This window comes from Pan paniscus, chromosome 2 (genome assembly GCF_029289425.2).
Source record: "Pan paniscus chromosome 2, NHGRI_mPanPan1-v2.0_pri, whole genome shotgun sequence".
Lineage (NCBI taxonomy): Eukaryota > Metazoa > Chordata > Mammalia > Primates > Hominidae > Pan > Pan paniscus.
In genome coordinates this window covers 19,480,368-19,502,249 of record NC_085926.1, presented here as the reverse complement: position 1 = coordinate 19,502,249, position 21,882 = coordinate 19,480,368, and the positions used below count along the sequence as shown (strand labels likewise).

General features: G+C 35.4%; 1 protein-coding gene across 4 annotated transcripts in view; it reads right to left on the bottom strand.

Moving 5' to 3' along the window:
• The window catches only part of KCNH8 (potassium voltage-gated channel subfamily H member 8), a 398,058-nt gene that overhangs the window by 7,170 nt on the left and 369,006 nt on the right, over window positions 1–21,882 (bottom strand). For 3 of the 4 annotated variants that reach the window (XM_055109557.2, XM_034955949.3, XM_055109558.2), the window contains 4 exons: window positions 21,341–21,379; window positions 18,418–18,773; window positions 16,318–16,427; window positions 13,670–13,746 (listed from right to left, as the gene is read on the bottom strand). In XM_055109557.2, the coding sequence (XP_054965532.1) occupies window positions 13,670–13,746; window positions 16,318–16,427; window positions 18,418–18,773; window positions 21,341–21,379 (582 nt within the window). The remainder of the gene's footprint in view (window positions 1–13,669; window positions 13,747–16,317; window positions 16,428–18,417; window positions 18,774–21,340; window positions 21,380–21,882) is intronic. The other variant, XM_008951643.5, reaches the window with a different exon arrangement.

Below are 21,882 nucleotides of genomic sequence, written 5' to 3'. Positions count from 1 at the left end.
AATTCAGTCTACTTACTGTGAGTGCATTCTGAAACTAATTCTCCCTGGCAGGTCCATCAGGAGGTAACACTGCTCAAAGTCAGGCATTTAAAAAGGCCAGAAGGAGGTTTTTCCATGGTTTGGGCAACCAACTGGTAACACCTGCCTTGAAATTGCCAGGCCAAAACTATTTCTGCCCTACTGCTGGCATGAAACTCAAGGGATTCAACTGAATACTTGTCCAGGCTTTTCAGCAGATCTAAAACTTCTGAAGACAACAACATCTCTCAGCCTCACATTTAAGAACTGAAACAATGAATATGAGAAAAATTCAATATGCTTTGAAATCTTCACTATGGGTTGTCAATTTCATTACCTGCCAAGCTTCAATTCTAAAGCACATGAATCACACTTAAATCATTACCCCAGGATCTTTGCGCTACCTACATTCACAAGGGTTCCATCTTAAAGTGATTAACTCTTGTATCATAATTTCAGAAGACAAGGCTGCCACTAAATGAGATGGTTAAAGAGGCACATTAGCCATCCGTTCATATAGGTTGTCCAAGCTAAATTCCTGTATGAAACTCACTAGGGCTACATTAGTTCATTTCCCCATAAAAATGCTTTGAATTGACCTTTTATTGAGAATTAAATAAAGGCACAGTCTCTGAAGAATAAGTTTGAATTTTAGGCACATCAGCAATTATGTTATTCAATAAATGTTTGTATGTTTGTAAATTTATACAGTGTGCTTTCAGGTACACTTTCCCTATTGGATCTACAAACAATGCTGAGAAAGGCAGGGATGTACTATTATTTCTCAACTTGTAAAATGGGAGCAATAAGACTCAGAGGTGAAAGGACATTTTTAAGGTCACTTATTTCATGAATGACAGTCTTCAGTCTAGAATTTAGGACTTCTAAGTTTGGTATTCATTCTGCTATAGAATATTATCATGTAGAAAAAGAAATATTGCTTAAGAAAGCATTGAGAGATTTTTCCTAATGTAGTCAGAACATGTAAAGAGCACAATGACACAGAAAGGTAGCCTCATGAGTAAAAAGCTGTGTGAAATGTTAATTCAACATTAAGTAAATAGCGTCATCTCTAAAAATGTAGGAGACTGATTAAACACAGTAAAATATCTTCATAGCAAACTATATGAATGCAAAAATAGTTTGCCTCAGGGTAAGAACTGGAAACAGATATGTTAATAGACATATTTCTGATGAACTATTTTTCTAGTTTTCAAAATAAACAGATATTTTTCCATGATTGAAATACCTTTGCATAGACACATTCTTTTTTTACTGATATATAATAATTATACATATTTATAGGATGCATGTGATATTTTATATATGAATACAGTGTATAATGATCAAATCAGGATAATTAGTATAACCACTATCTCAAACATTTATCATTTACTTGTGTTGGGAATATTTCAAATCTTCTAGATATTTTGGAAGATACAGTAAGTGATTGTTAATTATATCACCTTACTATGCTGTCAAACAGTGGCACTTACTCCTTTAATCTAACTGTACTTCTGTGCCCATTAACCAACCTGTCTTCATCCTAACCTCTCCCTTCCCAGCCTCTGGTAATCATCATTCTACTCTCTACCTCCATGAGATACATTTTTCTAGCTCCCACATATGAGTGAGGACATGGAATATTTGTCTTTCTGTGCCTGGCTTACCATGCATTTGCCACAACTTTGAGACCGTGAACTTAGAATGGGAATCCAGAGTCTTGACAGGATCCAGGAACATAAACAAGCACTGACATTTTCAGAAAACAAATTACTATCCTAGCTTGAACTAAAAGGAGCAAGTAACTCAAGGAAACAGAGGTTTCTTTAACTCTAGAGGGAAATAATCAATTTATGTTAGGGAAGATTCCTGTCACTGTGTCTCTGGGGATACACCCCTGAACCTTATTAAAGTTGCATGAGGGAATTAATTGTGTTAAGTAAGGGATCTCTCTTTTTACCATGGCAAAGCCAGCTGTCACAAAGAGAGATGGCATTTCCTAGAAGTAGAGACTGTGGTGATAGTAAAGGTGACAACATACTGCCACAGAAAATGCCATCAAGTTTTACTGCATTTTTGTTTACTGCTTCCTGCTGTGCTTGCTATCAAAATTTATTCTAAAACAGGAAGGATCTCAGTCTTCATCAAATGTTGAAGGCAAAGAATGCAGTGTTTCCACTATCTAAGGGTGGTGGCTCAAGTGCTTCTTCATAGCATGGTAAGAAGACATGCATTTGCTAAAAAAGGATTGTTGGGGCTACTTTGTGAACAAAGCTCTGTCCACTCAAGAAGACATGTATACATATGTAACAAACCTGCACATTGTGCACATGTACTCTAGAACTTAAAAGTATAATTAAAAGAAAAAAGAAGATACATCTTCAAAATACAACTTAACTGCAAAGAGATACGTCAATTAAAACAAACAAAATCGTTCTGATCAAATGAGCCAAAGTTTTCCCACTTACCTCAACAGCAGCATAAAATATTTAAATGTTTCTGACACTCATATTAGAAAATACAATCTTTTTGAGCAGGTAATACAAAGCCCTTCACAAACCCTACTTTATTTTTTAATGGCTCCATGTCCTGCATTTTCTCCCTTGCACACCATCAGATACAGTGAGCTTTACCCTTCACTGCCCTGGTGCATGCTATTCCTTCTGACTGCGGGCTCTTCTCCTCTGCCCTTCTCTGTCTGGCAAGAAAATCTTCTCCTTCAAACTTCTTTTAATACTTAATTTTCTCAGCAGAGCCTTTCCTTGGCTTATTGACACTCACATAGCAGTTTTAACCCTGACCACTTTGCATCACATGAGACTGTACCAACTAGTCGTTGAGTTCCTTGAGGGTAGAAACTGTTATCTCAGTATCTCCTGGTCTCAAGGCAATGCCTAGAACACAACATGCACTCAGCAAATCTTCAATGTAAAAATAAATACAATACCTCCATTTTGAAGGACTTTTGGTTGTTATATTGCCTTTGATTCTGATATTATTTTATATCATGATTTTACCGTAAATATTTTAGGGGAAAGTTGCCTGATACAAAATTGTATTGGAAAAGCTGTAACTGGCCATCTTCATTCCAAGTATATATACTAAAAGTAGGTATGACTGTTAGAATTCACATATACAACTTTCCTAAACCAAAGCCTTGACTATCCCTTCACTTTAAGTGCAGGTGGTATTTCTACTGTTAAGAATCCCTTTTCCCTTATTGTGTTTCCTTCGTAATTGTAGAAATATGTCTCCGTTGGCCAAGGTTTCTGCTGGATTTCACTTGTCTTATTGCTTTGTCATCTGTCCCAGCATAAACTTGATTTCCATGGGTAGTTTTAATTCTCTGGGAAATTTCCCCCAATGACTGATTCCTAGATCTCATAACTACATTATGAATGCCAAGTGATGAATTCAATTAAGTAAGTTATTAAGAGTTGTTTATCAACTGAAATTTGGTAAACATTTTGCATCCCTGATTGCTTCTCTGGATAGCTATTGTAGATGTGGCCTTCAGATTCTATTTATAAAGACAGTGCATAAAGGAAACATAACAATATACATTATTTGTTTATTAATATACATTTTCTTTATCCACTTTCCCCTCTTCCTCTTTTTTTCTTCTTCCCCCTTCTCCTTCTTATTCTTCCATGGATAAGAATCCATCAGCCTGGAATTTAAAACTGTTGGCCAAACCAGTTTACCATCACCATCTGCATAACCAATTGTTCACATCCAAGATTTCTCTATCTCTTCCAGAATCCCAACTGTTAAAAAAAAGAAGTGATGAAAACACCATCTGTGCTTCCAAGTGGTACAGTTTTGTATCCAAAAACTTTGAAGCACCTAAAGATTCCTCCCTTGTCTATTCTCCCAGCATCATGCATTAACCACACAAATCATTAGATGTTTTGCAGGCAACGCATTTGCTCTTGTTAAACAACATCTCCTGTCATGAATAAAAACCTATGTGACAACTGACTTGCCAACTGGCCATGATAATCCACACACTGATCCTTCCATACCCCTAAGAAGGGAATCACTGACTACCACAGCTTTTCTATTTCTGCTGTATCCAGGTTTCCTCAGAACTTCTGTTGGTTTAGAAATAGTCATTGTTGCCCTACATTTCCAGAGTATCTGGTTTACTCCTCTCATGTTTAATCAGCTTTATTGGTGTAATGCTACTTCCCACCCTCCTCTGTGTCATATTTCCATAAGGGCCTTGTGAGGATTAAATAATATAACAGATATAAAACTTTAGTCCCCATGTAACTGGTATCTTGTCAGAATTCCAGGTGGCTCAATTTCATAGTGGATTTGTGACACAGGCACTAAGCTTGGTAGAGAACTTCTGCAAGGCAGGGAATCCTAATCCAGAAAGTATTTAGCTTAAAGAAAATAGAAACTACCGTTATCTCTATAACTATTCTTCTGCCTTAGCATGGAGAGATAAGCCATTCCCAGTAACAATTTTACATAACCAATATCAGAAGAAAAAGTCTCGAATTTTTAGTATTGCTTTGCCTGGATCTTTGCAGTAGCAAGTAGAAACAGCAATAATTGATGCCATTGGAAAATGTAGATTAAGGTCCTGTATTTCAAATCCAAAGTTTGAGCAGCTGCATTCAGATGGATTAAAAATTCTCTATAAAGGATGTGTGAGCCAAAATGTAGGGATGTGCAGCCTGGTTTTGATCAGAATTGAATAAGGACCAATGTGGAGCTAGGGCGCAGGTAGGGCAGCTACTACATGTATTTATTGCTCTTTACAGTAGTCAAGCTCCTGTAAAAATCCTGCCACATAATAGAACTCTACAAATCTTTGTTGATTCATTCAATGAATAGTGAATTGCATGGTGAATTTCTTATGACTTTTTGTTATTTTCAATTGAACTTAAGTAACTCACTTTCATCAATTGCCCCTAAATATCACTGAAAGATAAAGAAGTGTCAGTATATCTCTAGCAGGTAAGAATGTTTCATATAATATCCACGTCTCATGGAAGTCCCCAGCACTTCAAAATGGGAGCTTTCAAAACATTGTGTTACTAAATGGCTTAAATAATCTATCTGCGATACTGGTGACCTATTATTCCAATAACACCATGCGTTGTCAGTGTCCACAGTTAGATTGTGTGTTTTTTGGTGTAAACACAGATTTACTGTTCTGGTGTGTGGTTAGATTGTGCCTTTTGGGAATAGAAGTATGAGTTTCTAATGCAGACCAGAGAAAAATTATCTTTGACAATACCTTTCATTTCACATAAAATGACATATAATATCATATAAAATAGCTTTACTTCATTTTACATACGTTTTATATTTCTCCATCTTGGCTATTGGCATGATTGGTGTAAAATTCTTGTGCTTTGAGTACAACTGGAACTTCCGTTGATAGGCAGAGAAAAAATGTGGTTTCCATTTTTGTGCATTCAGTGAGCAGATGGGGAATGCATCTGTTGACATAATCTTCTTAGCTTGAAGAGTTCTTGACCTGTCACTCAATTTTTGCCAAACATGTACACATTTTCCTGCTAGACACAGTTTTCCTAAGGGGTACTAATTATACCAACCCTCCCCTGCCCCACTACTAATACATATACATTTTTACAAGCTATGATTCGGTAAATTAAATGGTTTTTCATTTAATCCTTTGTTATGTTGCATATTTATCATAAGATTCAGACATGTTCAAACAAACTCCATAAGCAGGCAAAACAAAAAAGACGATTGGAATAATTTCATTCTTGTGTCTTTTGCTTTACAAAGCATTCAGAACAAGTGATAGTCTTTTTATCTGTCAGCTAAAATAATAATCATACTCGGCACTTGCATACATTTCATCCATATGAGGACCTCAATCCCCTTACTAATAAAAGTTGTAAATCTTTGTCTACAGCTGGAGAGACTAGAATGTTGGAAGGTAAAATGGCTTGTTCTAGGTCACACAGGACTACTAACCAGGGTTTTACTTTTGCAGGTGCAGCCGACGTCTCTTAAATTATAATTAGGGAAGAATTACAAGTCTAGCATTACCAATACAAAATGACCAATTATAGTCTTGAAAGTGATTCAATAGCTTCGTTGAGTTTCTGCAAGCTCAGGCCTTTGGACATTACTTCAGCTGTACCATGGTAATCTATTATTTATCAACCCTTTGACTGCTTTTGTCATCTGTTTTCCTGGTTTCTGTGACAAAGTTTGATTAGTATTCAAATTGCTGTCTGGCTAAGGGATCTTTACTGCTATCAGTAAACATCAAATGAAAGTTTGTCTGCTCTCAGAATACTGGTTGTATAGAACAGTGCTTGTCAAACTTTAATGTGTATAGGAATCATCTGGGGATTTAGACAAAGAGTATACTCAGATGCGGTAGGTCTTGGGCGGGGCCTGAGATTCTGCATTTCTAATAAGCTCAAGTTGATGCCAGTGCTGCTAATTCATGCTCTACAGACAGATCCTTAGCCCCAATATATTTTGAAATTTCTTTTTTTATTTTGATTTTTTAAATTGACAAAAATAATATAATTTATGTTATATTACTTGATGTTTTGATATATGTATACATTGTGGAATGACTAAGTTGAGCTTATTAGCATATCTGTTACCTCACATCCTTACCACTTTTTCTGTGGTAAGATCTACTGTTTTAGCAATTTTCAGATATACAATACATTGTTATTAACTGTAGTCACTATGTCACTACAAAACAAAAGAGCACAGCTTCTGACAACTGACCTTTTCCACCCAGCCTTCTCTAACTCATGTTTCTGTAACTGCTCTCTACTCTGGCCCCTTCTGACCTAGGAGTTGTGGTGAACTTCTGCTGTTATTATCAAGAGGGGTGGTTCTACCCCTTGTGGTTTGCCTATACTCTACTAACTTCTTTGTAAATAACCTTTTAATTCAACATGCTAAAATTGCCCATTTGGAATGCAACATTGGTTTTTACTTGGGCCCTTACTGATATATCCATTTAGTCCTTCTATTCAAAGACGAGAAGAGTCCTATCTGTAAGCAATCATAAGCAAAGAGGACGAAAACAACCAGTCTCCAAAAGTTACATGCATTTTAAATCCACCCCTCACAGGAGAAGCTTTCTGAATGACATACATTTTTTTTTCTTTTGAGAGATCCACATTGTTGTTTAGAATTTTTTAAAGTCAGTAAAATTCTCATGAGAGTTATAAATCTGCCTATTTATACAGGCTTAAGAACTGGAAAATAACCAAAAGGAGTTCTACAAAACATAAATTAGTTGGAAACATTCCAGGTTAAAAGCCTATGTCCACAAAACGTAGTATTAACATCAATAACACATATCTAAAAATTAAAAGAAAAACTGTTGGTTTTGCCAGCAGTTAATTGAATTTTGTCGTTCTAGGTCAAAAAGTGAATGTACAGTCTTTGTTTATGTTTTGCTTTGAAAATTGATGATCAAGAACTATATATGATCAGGATGAAGAAGAAAAAAGCCTATATAGACAAATCTTGGAATGACCTGACAATTCTGTCAGTGTGTTTCAGTTGACTCAATTGTCAATGAAAAGATATAATGGCAACACTAATTCAGAGGACTAAGGAATCAACTTTACCTTAAGATATTACTCATGCAGGTTTCCTTATGTGAAATATTAGTAGTATCCTGTTTCTGTAGGCATTTGGAAAAGTAGTAAAGCAACTCTTAAATAAAAAACAGCCTCTCTTATTATTCCATCTCTTTGACTCAAGGAGATTTCATTAATCTATTAGCTTTGTCAAGTATAACCTAGACAACAACTCAGATTCTTTCTCTGTTTTCCAGTGGAAGGCCTTTCATTGCTGGTATTTTTTTACTTTGATAATATATAATACATTAAATTGGGGGATATTTGGAATTGAATTTTGAGCAAAATTAAATGAGAAACAAAATTTTCCTAATAGCTTTTAGGTGCTATGGTAGATATTATTAGTGTTTGCCAGTATCCAGTTTTCTATTTCTTTTAGGATATACAAAAGCTTACACTTTCTTTTCCAATTGAAATTAACTGTGCCCATGGAATTAGTTCTGGTTAATAGAATACCGATAGAAATGATGTTTTTGTCTTTCAAACCGAACAACTGTGCTCCACACTTCAAATGGAAAACAGCCAAGCAGTGACATTGCAGATGGTGCAGCCCCTTCTGCTGACCTGTGTTAGGCATTTTGCTTGAACGAGAAATAAATTTTAATCAATTTGGAGTTTGTTACCTCAGTATAATTTATCTTATAACAGTGCTTATCTGATAATGGCAGGACTCTTCAATATGTTAGAAACAGTAACTGGACTTTTTGAGGAGTTGAAAATGAGAAAATAAAGCTAAAAGATCCTGATATTACAAAATTAAATTTGAAATCTAACTTTTAGGTCATAGTGATGTATAAAATAATTTTCTCTAAAGCCTTAGGATAATAGTGCATATAAGGACATTTCTGTAATATCTATTTTTAAAGGACATGACTGACCTATTATCCAATTATGAAATGTAATGCAAACACAGTCATTCCTAAAAAAAGAGGCCTTTCTTTTGGACTCAATAGCAATAAGAGCTTGGTCTCTAAAATGCTAGAGCCCAAGTTGATACGAATGGGCTTCTCATATCACTTAAAGTTAACAACGTGCTAATGTGTTATAGGAAACAACCCCATATCACTCCGATTCCCAGCAAAGTAGTGAGCCTCAGTAATTGAACTCAGCTCTCTCAAATATTGGTTCTTATCACACATATACATATATATGTATAACTTACACTATACCAAGTTGTAAAGGGTAAAACTGAAATACTTTCTAAATTCTGGAGTTTGAGAAAGTGTTTAATTTATCTCACAAAGAAAACCATGACATCTTTTGCTATGGGAAAATTTAAAAAAAATTTTAGATCCAATCAGACCCTAAAAAGAATTATTATATCGCTAAAGGGGAAAATAATTATTCCCATCAAAGCAGTTTAGACATTGAAACAGGCCAATGACTTCAACTGTAAAGGAAGCCACTGGACTGACAAACAGAGGACATTTGTTGGATGTGATAGTAAATTTTGTATGCCAGCTTGACTGGGTCATGGGGTGCCCAGATGTTTGGTAGATTATTCTGGGTGTGTCTTTGAGTGTGTTTCTGGATGAGATTAGCATTTGAATCAGTAGACTGAATATAGCATACTGCCCTCCCTAATGTGGGTGGGCCTCATCCAATCAGTTGAAGGTCTGAATAGAACAAAAAGTCTAGGTAAATGGAAACTCCTCCTGCCTGACTGTTTGAGCTAAAACATTGGTCTTTCCCTAGCTTTGGACTTGAACTGAAAAAAAAAAAGTCAGCTCTTTTTGAGTCCCAAGCCTTTTGGCTTTCGAAATGGAACTGACACCACTGGCTCTCCTGGTTTTTAGGACTTCAGAATTAGAATGGAACTACACCATCAGATCTCCTGGTTCTCCAGTTTGCCAACTGCAGATCATGAGACCTCTCAGCCTCAATAATCAATTAATACAAGTTGCTATGTTTCTACAAAGCTCATTTTTTTTTTGTTTAGGCATGTTACACATTTTATTCTCCATAGTATGTTTAAGATTCAAGATGGATTAAAATCACCTAATATTAACTCTGACCCCTTTACATATACACAAAATAAAATGATAAAATACAGCAAGTAGAGTATTTAAACCAAAGCACACTTGGGTGAGTAAGGATGAAATAACAAGCTACCTGTTTTCTCTCATTTTATAAATGCAGATATGGTTATGCTTACCTTTCTGTTAAGCTTGGCAGGTTATTTTCCATCCGGTTTTTATTATCATTTTGCCAATTATATGTTTATTGTAATATCAGGTAATGGTTAAACATTGTTAAACTAGTATATGCATCTATTTGCTACTCAATCCATAAGTCTTACAGAATAAATGTTTTTTAAAAATAATACAGTAGCACAATTACAATCAAACTAGTTAAGATAAGATGCTTTGAAATATCATTAATCTGCCATTTTGTTTTCTATTCTAATTTCATATGGAGTATGTTTATAGCAAAAAGAAAGTCTCTTAGGTGAAAATAGTGATTTTCATAACCAAATATGTTCTTCTTAGGTCCATTCATTTTCATTTTATTCTATAAACATTGATCCTCTCTCACTTATTACTCTACTGGGCACTGTTAGGTAGAAGGAGGGTGCTTATATGAGAGTCACCGTTTGTTGAATCAAAGCATAACCTTGTATGAGGATGGAATCAACATTTATTGACCACTTATTAAGGGAAGATACTGTGCTCAGTGCTTTACATATGATATTAACTTCTCACAACAATCCTTGATTACAGGTTCTATTATTATCATTTAATAGAGGACAAATCTAAGCTTAGGGAAAGTAAACACCTTGTTGAAATCACAGAATAGGAATCTAAATATTTGTCTCTTTCCAAAGTGAATTCTCTTTCTTCCATAGTGTGTTTTATGCCTTCTGCCTGCTGTGCCAGAGCACACAGTCTCCCTTGGTAAGCTTTGCCTCTGTATCTTTCTGGGTCAGCCAGATTTCAGAAATGAGAATGCACTCTAACCTTCACCTACAAACCTTTTCAGAAGTGGAGCATTTGACTTACACAGCCCATGGCCCTATCGTGACATTTTTGTAATTTTCAAAGAGTTTCCTTAGAGTCGCACTATTTCATACTATGCTGTAAAGCAATGGCAATGTGGTCAAAGCGTTCTAATATTAGCAGCTGCCCCACATCTTTTAAACTCTCCTAACTATTCTGTGAATGTAGGTAATTACCAATATTATTACTTTTCAGATTTTAGTTCTGTATTTAGCTTGCAGATTATGATTATGAAATGTACACACTGATGAACACTTTCTTTATGTCTTAAATCTTTAAACAAATATCAGAATAGAGATTCTGCAGTGCTCTGACACCTCACACAAAGGCCCACAGTCTGTGTGGCATGTATCACACATATTTTCGGTTGTCCTTTTGGTGGTAGTTTTTTTCATGCAGTGCATCCCACATTTATTATCAATTCTTCTCTTGCTTGCTATTAACCAGATAATAGCAAAAACAAAGAATAAAGCAATCAAATGATGACACATGTTACTAGTAGAAAATAGGCAAAATGGTAAAATTAGGCTTGGACTTTAAAAATTTTTTTTTCTATATTTTCTATATAAACTATCATTTTACAGAAAGATGAGGAAGAGAAAAATAGGTTAGAAGAGGGATAATTTTACAGTTTGAAGTCCATTTGTATTTTTATTCTGCCCATCTTAGTGGGTTTTTATGCACTATCCAAAGGGTCAAAACTGTGTATAAATTAAATTATGTGTGAAGGATAAGATTTTTCTACTTAATCTTCGACCAAGAATAAATCAGATATTTTCCTTTATGGAAAACCTAATTCTTTGGGAAAGAATAGTTGGACCTTGATATTTTATCTTTCCCTTTTTATTTAAATGTTTGACAAGATAAAAAGATGTGTGTCATCTCGGGGGGCTAGGGGAGGGATAGCATTAGGAGAAATACCTAATGTAGATGACGGGTTGATAGGTACAGCAAACCACCATAGCACGTGTATACCTATGTAACAAACCTGCACATTCTGCACATGTACCACAGAACTTAAAGTATAATTTAAAAAGAAAAAAGAAAATCGTGAATACAGGCTCATACTGGGAAGATATTTTGTTTTTAAAATGGTAATTTTTTTTTGTTAATGGATCTACCCGATTCACATTGTCAAAGGAAAATAACAAACTGTGTGGATTTACAGCCCTAACTTGGAAAAATTATCTACATTCCTAAAGGTGAACATATAGACATTTTTTCTCAGAAGAATCACTAACTCTAATATTTGAACTAAGATATAGGTCGGTCAGTTTTTAAAATTATTAAATGCGCTTCTCAAATATGAGAGGAAAGAATTCAAATGGTATTGATAGGTGGTTTTAGCTAAGAGCAGTATCTGAAGAGAAACTGTTCAACAGAAGGTTAACATCCAGTTCTCCAACGGGGAGTTGCATTAGTTTTGTTTTGGGTTTCGGTGTTTTTTTTTGTTTTGTTTTTTTGTTTTAACAAGAGGTTATTTGGGTGATCCAGTGCATGGCTGAGTCTTTGTGATTTAAGTATTTTCAAGCCAGTTAGTGGACCATCTAGTATTCCTTTTCTGCCTTGTTAGTCGGTCCTTCAGCTCTCTTACTTCTTATTAGCAACAATCTCAGCTCCAGAGAGGGCAGGTGCAGAAGGGAGATGGTAGTAAAACATAAATCTCCACGAAGCTGAAGAAACACAGGTTTAAGAGAAACCTGCAGAGTTTATGACAAGCTACTCAGTCTGCCCTTATTACAGATAACTGGAAGTTACGTGAACTTCATTTTTCATAAATCTCATCAATACCATCACGTGTGATTACATTTTCCCCAAAGTGTCATCAAATCAACTATTACTAAGACTTTACTCCTAGAAAAGGATTCTGTTGCACTGTCTGTCCCTGCCCACATGCCCTTGCCTGGGTCTACCCTGGTCACCAAAGATAGGCACAGGTTTTGCTGCATATTCTCGCCTGAGCAATTTTTTTTCTTCAGGCCTGCCTGAAGAGCCTCAACTCCACTTTTCCTGGCTCCTTGGTTGAATAATTTTGAGTTGTCCTACATAGTCTCTCAGAGGTCTCCAGTGGGATTGAGCCCCAGTTGTTTACAAGTTTAACTGTCTCACTAACACATCCTTCTGTTTTGCTTTCCTTCCTTTTCTTACTTCTCTGTTCTTTAATTATACTTCCTGTATCACTTTTCAAATAAACTTTTGCACCCATATAGTCTCAGAACTTGTTTTATTTTATTTTAATGAGAGAGACCCCAATTAAGACAGTAATCAAGAAAGTATCTTATTTTTATATTTATTTCTATAAAATTGCCAGAAAAGGCAGATTTATAGAAATAAAAAGTACATAAGTAGTTGTCTAAGGCTGGACATAAGAATAGAGATTAACTGTAAAATGAGTATAAGAGATCTTATTGGGGGAAGAAAATATATCCTAAAACTGATTTATAGATGATGGATTCAGTAAAGTTACTAAAACTCACTGGACTGTATTGGTGAAATGGACAAATTTTATGATATATAAATATACCTCAATAAAACTGTTAAAAATGAATAGATAGTAAGATTTAGAGAGGTAAAGTACCCAAGGTGACACAAGCAAATACAAGTCAGAGGAAAGAACAGAGTTCAGGCCATTTGACTACACTGAGAAACAGCATTCTTCTGTGAACTTATGACCTTGCTTTAGCTCATTAAAAATGGAAGGTCACAAAAAAGTTTAAAATGTACCAATTAAACCAAATATGCATATATCTAAGACACTTCATGCTAAATGATTGACCTAGATTATTTTATTTAATTTCACAAGGGGCCATAAGGCAGGCATTATTATTCTTCCCTTCTTACACATGGGGAAGTGGAGCTTGAGAGAAGGTAAGTGACTTGTCAGAGATCACACAACTTACATGAGGCAGAGCAGAGATTCACCCATGGTGGTCTCATTCTGGAATGCATGCTTGTAACTACTATATTACACTGCTTCTGCGAGTAACTAGGATTTGTATCTCCTCTTACCATTTAAGCATGACCAAAGAAAGAGCTCCATACCTCACTGTTGAGTTTGTTTATCTGCTGCTTGGTCTCCTCTGCTTTGATGAAGAGAACAGCAGCTCCAATCTCTGGATCTGAAAAGTGACACACATACAGAATGAGTCCTTTAGGAATAAACCTTATATTTGAGGATCGAGGCAATTAGAATATGAAAGAAAGTCCACGCTATCACTTTTAACCTTTTCTGATGTCTGTGCACTGTACTGTCTTTTGGGGATCAGGCAAGCTTTTTGTATTCCTCTGGATGGCACCAGATATACTCTCTGGACACACATCATGGTGGTGATTGCACCCACAGTGACTGGATGTGTCCATTGCAAACACCCCATTTCCCCGAGTACAGTCACCGCCATGTTCCAAGATGGCACATTTTCTTTTCTTTGACCATTGTTTAAAACTGTATCATAGTCAGTGCTCAAGCCATAGAAAAGGGATATTATTTTTCTTCTCTCGTTCCATTCTAAACATTGATTCATGTGCCCATGAGCATATTTTCCTCCCACATATATATCAGATACTGATATCCACTGCAGGTTGCCTTTCTCTTCCTGCATCACTCTAAAGGGTAATTTCTCCCAGTTTTTAGTTCTTCTTCTCCACTTTTTCTCTACTTTGCTCTTCCAAATATATTTATTTCTGTCAGGGACAAGAGTACAGGTGAGTCAGTGCCAGCTTGAGTGGAAAAGATTTGACAGATAAGACCATCCTAATTCTGGTCAATTATGAGGAGAAAACTTGTTGGTGGGGGAAGAAAAGTAATTCAAAACAGTCTGAAATAGAGTAATAAGAAATTGTTTTGCAGATATATCTTGCAGAGGTAATCCATTCATTCAACGAATGATTGAAGGTCATATACAATAGGCCAGCCCTCTTTTAGAGTAGATAGCAACCAATAAAGAAAATATAGTTGACACTCATGGAGCTTAGAATTGAGCAGGAAAAATAAACATTTAAAAAGTAGGCCAGGCATGGTGGCTCATGCTTGTAATCCCAGCATTTTGTGAGGTTGAGACAGGAGGATTCCTTGAGCCCAGGAGTTCAAGACTAGCCTGGGCAACATAGGGAGATCCCATCTCTACTAAAAAAGTAAAATAACTTATATAAAGTAATTATGCAATAGGTTTGAATTTCACACTAAGGGCAATAGAAAGCCATTTTAGGGTTTTAAGCATAGGAATAGAGTAATACAAATAAATTTGAATTAATAAAATTCCCTTTGCATGGAAAACAGTGTGAGGTCAAAGAAAAGACTTTGGTAGCAATGCAAGCAAGAGATAGATATAGCTAGAGAAAGAGTGGTAGCAGTAATGGTAGAAAGTCTTAGAGGGAACTAAGAGATATTTTGGAAGTTGCTTCTAGAAAACTTGTTGCTTGAATGCGTAAGCGTAGGGGTAGGTGATAGGTTAAGGAAGAGGAGGAAGCTAAGAGAGTGGTAGGACTAGAAATATGTGGATGAAATGGTGAGTTTCTGTGCACTGTCTCTAGTTGAACCAAAAAGGTAAACATCCAATTGAGGTGTCAACAGGCTTTTATTGCAAATATACCAGTTTGATGATAACTATGATTTCTTTGCTCCTTGGTCCAAGCACAGTAATATCAACATATGTAAGTCAGTTAAATCAATAAATCAAGACTGTACTCCTTATCCTTTTGCATTTTCCTCACTTCACACTCCCAATCAAGGAATTTCACAAGTATCCCTTAGTTTCCCAAGAAGATGATGAGTGCTGGAAGGAATTACTGATTCAGATGAAATGCTGGTATTCTACCAGAGAAACATCTCCAGAACTGTATATTCAAATGTCTTTCTTGGGCTTGGCTTTGTTCATAAAGGGATTTGCTAATTACCAAGACATTCTAATACAAGGATTTTAGAACTTGGTGGGAAGGGAAGGGGAGGTTGGGTGAGGATTGCTGGCCTTGCATTAGGTAGTTTGCTGGTAATTGTTTTGGATTGTCTCTGCCTATTCAACACATGTTCACTATTCTCTTTTTATCAAATACAGGTGTGTCTTCTTTAGAGTTTATTTGTCATTTTATTTGTCTTGTTGACAGAATCATTCTTACGAGCAACAAACTCAAGATTGAAAAGTAAAGAGAGGGATTTGGGCTAGAGTTGGAAGTACCTTCACATTAATTCACCATCACTAAAGGTTAACACATCACATAGTTCTCCGTCATTTCCAACATGCTTATACCTTTCCGAAGTTATTTATCATCTGGAAAACTGCAAGTATATAACCTCACACTGAATAAACTGGTTAAATATAACCAATGTTCCTTCAGTGCACAATCAACATGGCATTTCCTCTAGATAATGTTTTTATGGATTAATCTAAATTTATAATAGTAAAACATGGCCATCCTCTGATGAATAGCAGAAATTTGAGTCTCCTGGCATATCAATTACCTTCGCTGCTAAATGGTAGCTCATCCAATCTGGACAGAGAAATGATCACAAATGACATCTTAATTTGGAAATGGCATAAACTCATGTCAAATTATTCAATGGTATTGGTAAGGTTCTATGACAGGGAGAATATTCTAAGGACAGGAAAGCAAAAAAAAAAAAAAATGCCCATAACAAACATTACAAGTTAATAAGAAATATTTTACCTTAGGAGAAGACTAAATATAGATCTTACCTCCAAGAGGAGGAGAAATTCTGGGCTCTGATCTGATTCGTTCAGAGCCAAAATCAAAAGTCTGACTTTCTTCACTGCTGTTTCCATCTTCAATTCCATCAACAATCCTACTTAAAATAAAGGAAATTGGCTGGCTGTGGATTCATATTCACGGATTCCAGTATTTTTAAAGAGTTGAAAGATACTATGTTAAACTTCTAAATTCTAGATACTCTAGAGCTGAGCTATTCAATATAGTAACCATTAGCCTTATATTGCTATTGAGTACTTGAAATGTGGTTTGTGCAAATTGAGATGTGCCGTAAGAATTAAATACACACTGGATTTTGAAGAATATGGTTAAAAAATGTAAATTATTTCACTGAGTATTTTTATATTGTTCAAATTTAAAATAATATTTGGAACATATTCAGTCAAATAAAATATATTATTAAAATTAATTTCACTTTTATCACGCTTAAAAATGTAGCTGTTTGTTAGATAATTTAAAAGTATATATGTAGCTCACAATTTTATATCACATTATATTTTTTATCACACACTACTGTTGTAGACAGAGGCTCTTTTACTTATTCTCAGATTCAAAACTTTAAGGTATGGTACAAAAGTCCTCTGACCTAAATTCATGTTAAATCACTACTCTCCAGGTTTTAACCCTTAGCATCACAGAAAATAAATTTGATTACACCTCTACTCTAGACTTAGAGAAAACTCTAAATGTCAGAGTTAAATAATTATATTTAAATCAGTATTTAGTCTTCTTTTCATGGTAAATAGTATCTAACCCACTCATTATTTAAAAAAAAAGTCTATTGTAGAAAATTTAAACATAAAGGTAACAAAAAAACAAAATAAAAATCACCTGTAATCTACTACTATAGTCAAGATTTTGATGTATGTCCTCAAAATATTATTTTCTCTATAAAGGAACATATATTCTTTTTATAAATGTAAGATTATGCTGTATATAAACCTTTCTCAGCTCCAATACAGTCTCTTCCTATTTATAATTTATTATGTTTAATTTTAGTATAAACTTAGGAAGAAGAGTTAAGCAATATTTTCAAATTACCATCTCCAACTGAATTCTTGAAAATATATCATCCGCCTACTTTTTGCTAAACCTATTTTATCTTTTCCTTAATATTTGATCTTAATGAATAAGAATGTTGTTCAAATAAATAATAAAAATATAGTATTTGAGAAAGATCACTTGCTTTATAAGTAGAAAAACAAACTTTGAATCTACCTTTCAATACTTAATATCTCAGATCTTCGACAAAATATTTACCCTTCGAGTTTCACTTCTTGCAACTTTATAATAGAGATAACACAAACTACTTTATAGGGTTCTGAGAAGATTAAATGCAATTGTGAATGTGAAATTATCTCGCAAAATACATGAAACATAAAAAGTAATACATATTTTTTTCATGCTTTTATTTATTATTATTCAGCTGTTATGTGATTTTGATGATGGCTATTGCTTTTCTACACCATGGCCTACCCCTGAACATCTTCGGAATCAGGATTTTTCACGCTTTCAATCACCTTTAGTGGATTCTAAAGTGATTTTTAAGAAATGAAAAATGGAACCATGCTGTGTTACTTATTGAAGAGACCAGAAATAAAACTAAGTTTTAGCCATCCTTGATAATAAGGCAAGAATAGTATGAAAAATAAAAATCTGCATTTCATTTTCTTCCTAATTTCAACTCATTGCTTATGAAACTTTTGGTAAGATCAAGCATTGAGGGGATAACATTGATGGAGTTTGTTCCATTTCTTTTATTTTCACTATAAATCATAAAATCACAAGGTAGGAATATACATTTAACATAATAGGTAGTGCAAAATGAATAAAAGGAGTAAAGAAGGATTTCTGAACATTTAGTATTTTGAGAACATATTTTGCCCATCCTGCATGCACACACACACTTGCACATAAACTCAAAAAATTGCCCACAAAACTCAGAAAAGCTGAGGATTCCAGGCTAGGAATCTATGGAGTAGAAAGGCTCAGAAGGCTGAAGGCAGGTACTACTCTGTATAAAAGGCAGCCACGTTCACGTGAGAAAGTTATATGATATGAACTCTTACCTTGGACTGAGGTCTGGGGGTCCAGCATTATTCAAAGTTGAAAGTTGCAATTTCAAGTTCTTCTCTTTCCTTTTATTATGGTTGGGGGGGTCAATTTCCTGCTTGGTTTTGGGGGAATTTGACCTGGAGACTCTGATAGGTGAGTGAAAGGGCACCGTTCCCGAGGCCAGTTGCTTTAAGCTTAAGCCCAGGTAGGTTTTATTGCTTCCAACCTTCTTGTTGCGCGAAGAAGATCCCCTTGTGCAGATGGGAGAGAGGGAGACTGCCTCCTCTTCCTCCCCCTCCTCCTCCTCTTCCTCATCTTCCACAATGGATGGGAGTCGCTTGTTGATGTTGCCATTTCCCTTGGGCTCTGACTAAATCAGTGGATAATATAAATTAGTACAGACTGCAAAAACCGCAGAAAAGGTATATCATTAATGCTGGAGGTCTCATTAGAACAAAGTCAAATCTCTTAGAGACTTACTTTTCATTAAAACTGAAGTCTTTGCAGATTTTGTTATTATTTTATCAGGTGTTAAAGGTCTTCCCACTTCTGCTCTTCTCCAGGTTTACTCTCTATGCTTTGTTGATTTTTAGCCCCTGATTTTAACCCTTCTCTTGGTCTTTTAAACTGTCTTCATGGGGAGCCACGTGAAAGGTGCATTATACCAGGTTTGCAACTAGATTTTAATCAGCCTGTCATTTGTAATAGTATATGATGGCATGCTCTTAGAAATAAAGACATTTTCCACTTTAATGGAGGGTCTTAGGCCTTGTTATTTAAAATTACAGGGTCTTTACTGGAACTTTACATGGAGATTAACCAGCAAAATTGCATTATTCTTGAGAATAAAAAGCTTTCCTATTTTGGATCACATGAATGGAAGAAGATCAGAAGTATTCTCAGCTACTCTGCTTCCTGCTCTCCTTGTTCTTTCCAGTCACTAGCAAGAAAAGAAGCAAACCACCTGGTCTGCTTCCTTTGAAAAGCCTTGGAAAAGGAAGGAAAAATAGTCTTGCCAAAACCCATCCTGTAACTACTGGACTCTTGACTGGGATCATTCAACTGTGTAGACTAAGAAGAGGAAAGAAAGAGTGTGGGAAAAGACAATTGAGGTGATGATGGAAGGGCCAGGGCAGTGAACGCAGCAAAGGCTAACTAGTGGCCCTCAACAGAGTCACTGTAATAGTGTGTGCTTCTGGCTTTGCCCCAGACATGGCTTCTCTGCTCACTTTTCTGTGCTTCTGTATTTTTTGAAAATTGAATCCCTTATATCTGATCATCAATAATTTATAATAAAAATAAGGCAAAGAACTGAAAATCCCTAAGATTACTATTCAGACTCTGGGCTGTCATGGTTATTGACTTAAATGAATAGTTGTTTTTTTGGTGTATATGGATTTTGGTGTATACGGATTTTTTGGTGTATATGGTGTATATATTACAGGTATAATAACAGATCTAACATTGCAGTGACTTATAGGCAATAGCCCGTTCAGTTTAGGCCATAGGTGCTGAGTGAAATGCATAGTTTACTTATGAAGTTCTTGTACTTTAATCTTATTGGCTCAAAATTTCTTGAAGAAATGGCATTCTTAGACTCATCTTTCCAAATACGTATGGTTATTTTAATTAATGACGAGGGCATACTTTTTTTTTTGCTGGGATAGTCATGATGTTACTCTTGTTTGTTTTTCACAGCATTTAAAACTCTGTGTTTTTAACAAAAATTGGGCCTACACGGAATTACAGGGGAACATTTGTATAGTAGCATTGTTGGATAGAAAAATTAGTTTACCCAGCTAAAGACACAACAGGGCAAACTTAATCTAAGAAATGAGAAACAATGAGCGCATTCTCTAATTAGAATTCTGTTTACATTTGCATTGGCAAGTTAATCATTCCTTTGTTTCAAGAAGCCTCTATTGGCTCTAATTGAATTCTCTGACTAATAACCTGTCAAGTATTTGTACTTCTACAAGTTTGTGGAAATTTCATACTTCCATTTTGTCATGGAGACTTGGTGTCTTAGACAAGTTGCTTAGATATTGACTCACAATCAGGGCAGCCGACATTACAAACTATCACAATCAGAAAACCAAACACCACATGTTCTCACTCATACATGCGAGTTGAACAATGAGAACACATGGACAGAGGGAGGGGAACATCACACACTGGTGCCTGTGGGGGGTGGGGGGCTAGGGGAGGGATAACATTAGGAGAAATACCTAATGTAGGTGACAGGTTGATGGGTGCAGCAAACCACCAGGGCACATGTATACCTATGTAACAAAACTGAACGTTCTGCACATGTAACCCAGAACTTAAAGTACAATTAAAATAAAAAGTAAACCCTATTTGACCCTTCTCCACCATCATCTTCAGTAAATTCTTAATGTCTTCATAATGCATTATGTAATTTAATCTATTTGCGTGCCTCTGTGTCACAGGATTATTGGTAATAAAAGTCCAGCTAATAATCTTAACAAATTAGTTTTTTCGGGAAACTTTTCTTGAAATTAATTAGAGAGTTCTTAAAAGTTGAAACTGTTTTAAGAGCTGACTGAATCATAAAACATGGTTCCAGAATATCTCTCAACCATATTTTTAGCATTATGGACACTTACAAGAAAAAATTTGACTGCCAATTTTAAATGCAATGAAAGTACTTTTAAGATTAACACCTTAGGACTTTACATTTGGCATGTTTTGGTAACAAACTGCTTTATAACAATAACTATAAAATGCTCCCATAGAACTATGAGTTTCAATTCTCCTCTATACTCAAACTCAAGCAAGTCAGTTGCCACATCTCTTATTGGGAAGTCAAGTAGGGAAAGTAAAAGATAAATAAATGAAATTCTGAAGAGAAAGACAGATTTATTGGTAATCCTCCAGATTTTAGATAAATATTTTGCTGTGTAGCAAAAGCCATACCTGTGAGACCATAGATTTGTTTGATAGTCTTGATATCACCTGAAAGAACAAACAGAAGTATTAATCATTTTACATATCCTGGTGGTTTGGGACTGGGTGAAATGCAGTAGGCAGAGGAAAGAGAAGTATGTACAGAGTTTGCGGGAGGGAAGGAGCACAGGAAGGGGTGTGGATCTACCTGTGCAGGCCAGAGAAGAGAAAACACCTTCTACAATGTGCCAAAAACAACTGCCTCATCCTATCCTCTAGGACCACTACTGATCAGTGTGTGTAATGAGAAAAGGAGCACCAAGTTGAATGTCTACCACAGGATACCACACCTAAAAAATAATGATCACAATAGTGGGCTTATTGGCTGTATTTTCCATCTTGATGCTTCATTCTCTCTCCTTTTTTTTTTCTCTATCTCCCTATTCTTCTTTCTTGCTATTTTGCTATATTTGCTCATCTTCCTCGATTTTTCTTTCTGGCTCTTTGGAAATAGAAATCTATGAAATCATTTCTTATTTAATCTCATTACTTCTATTTATTCACTTCTCTTT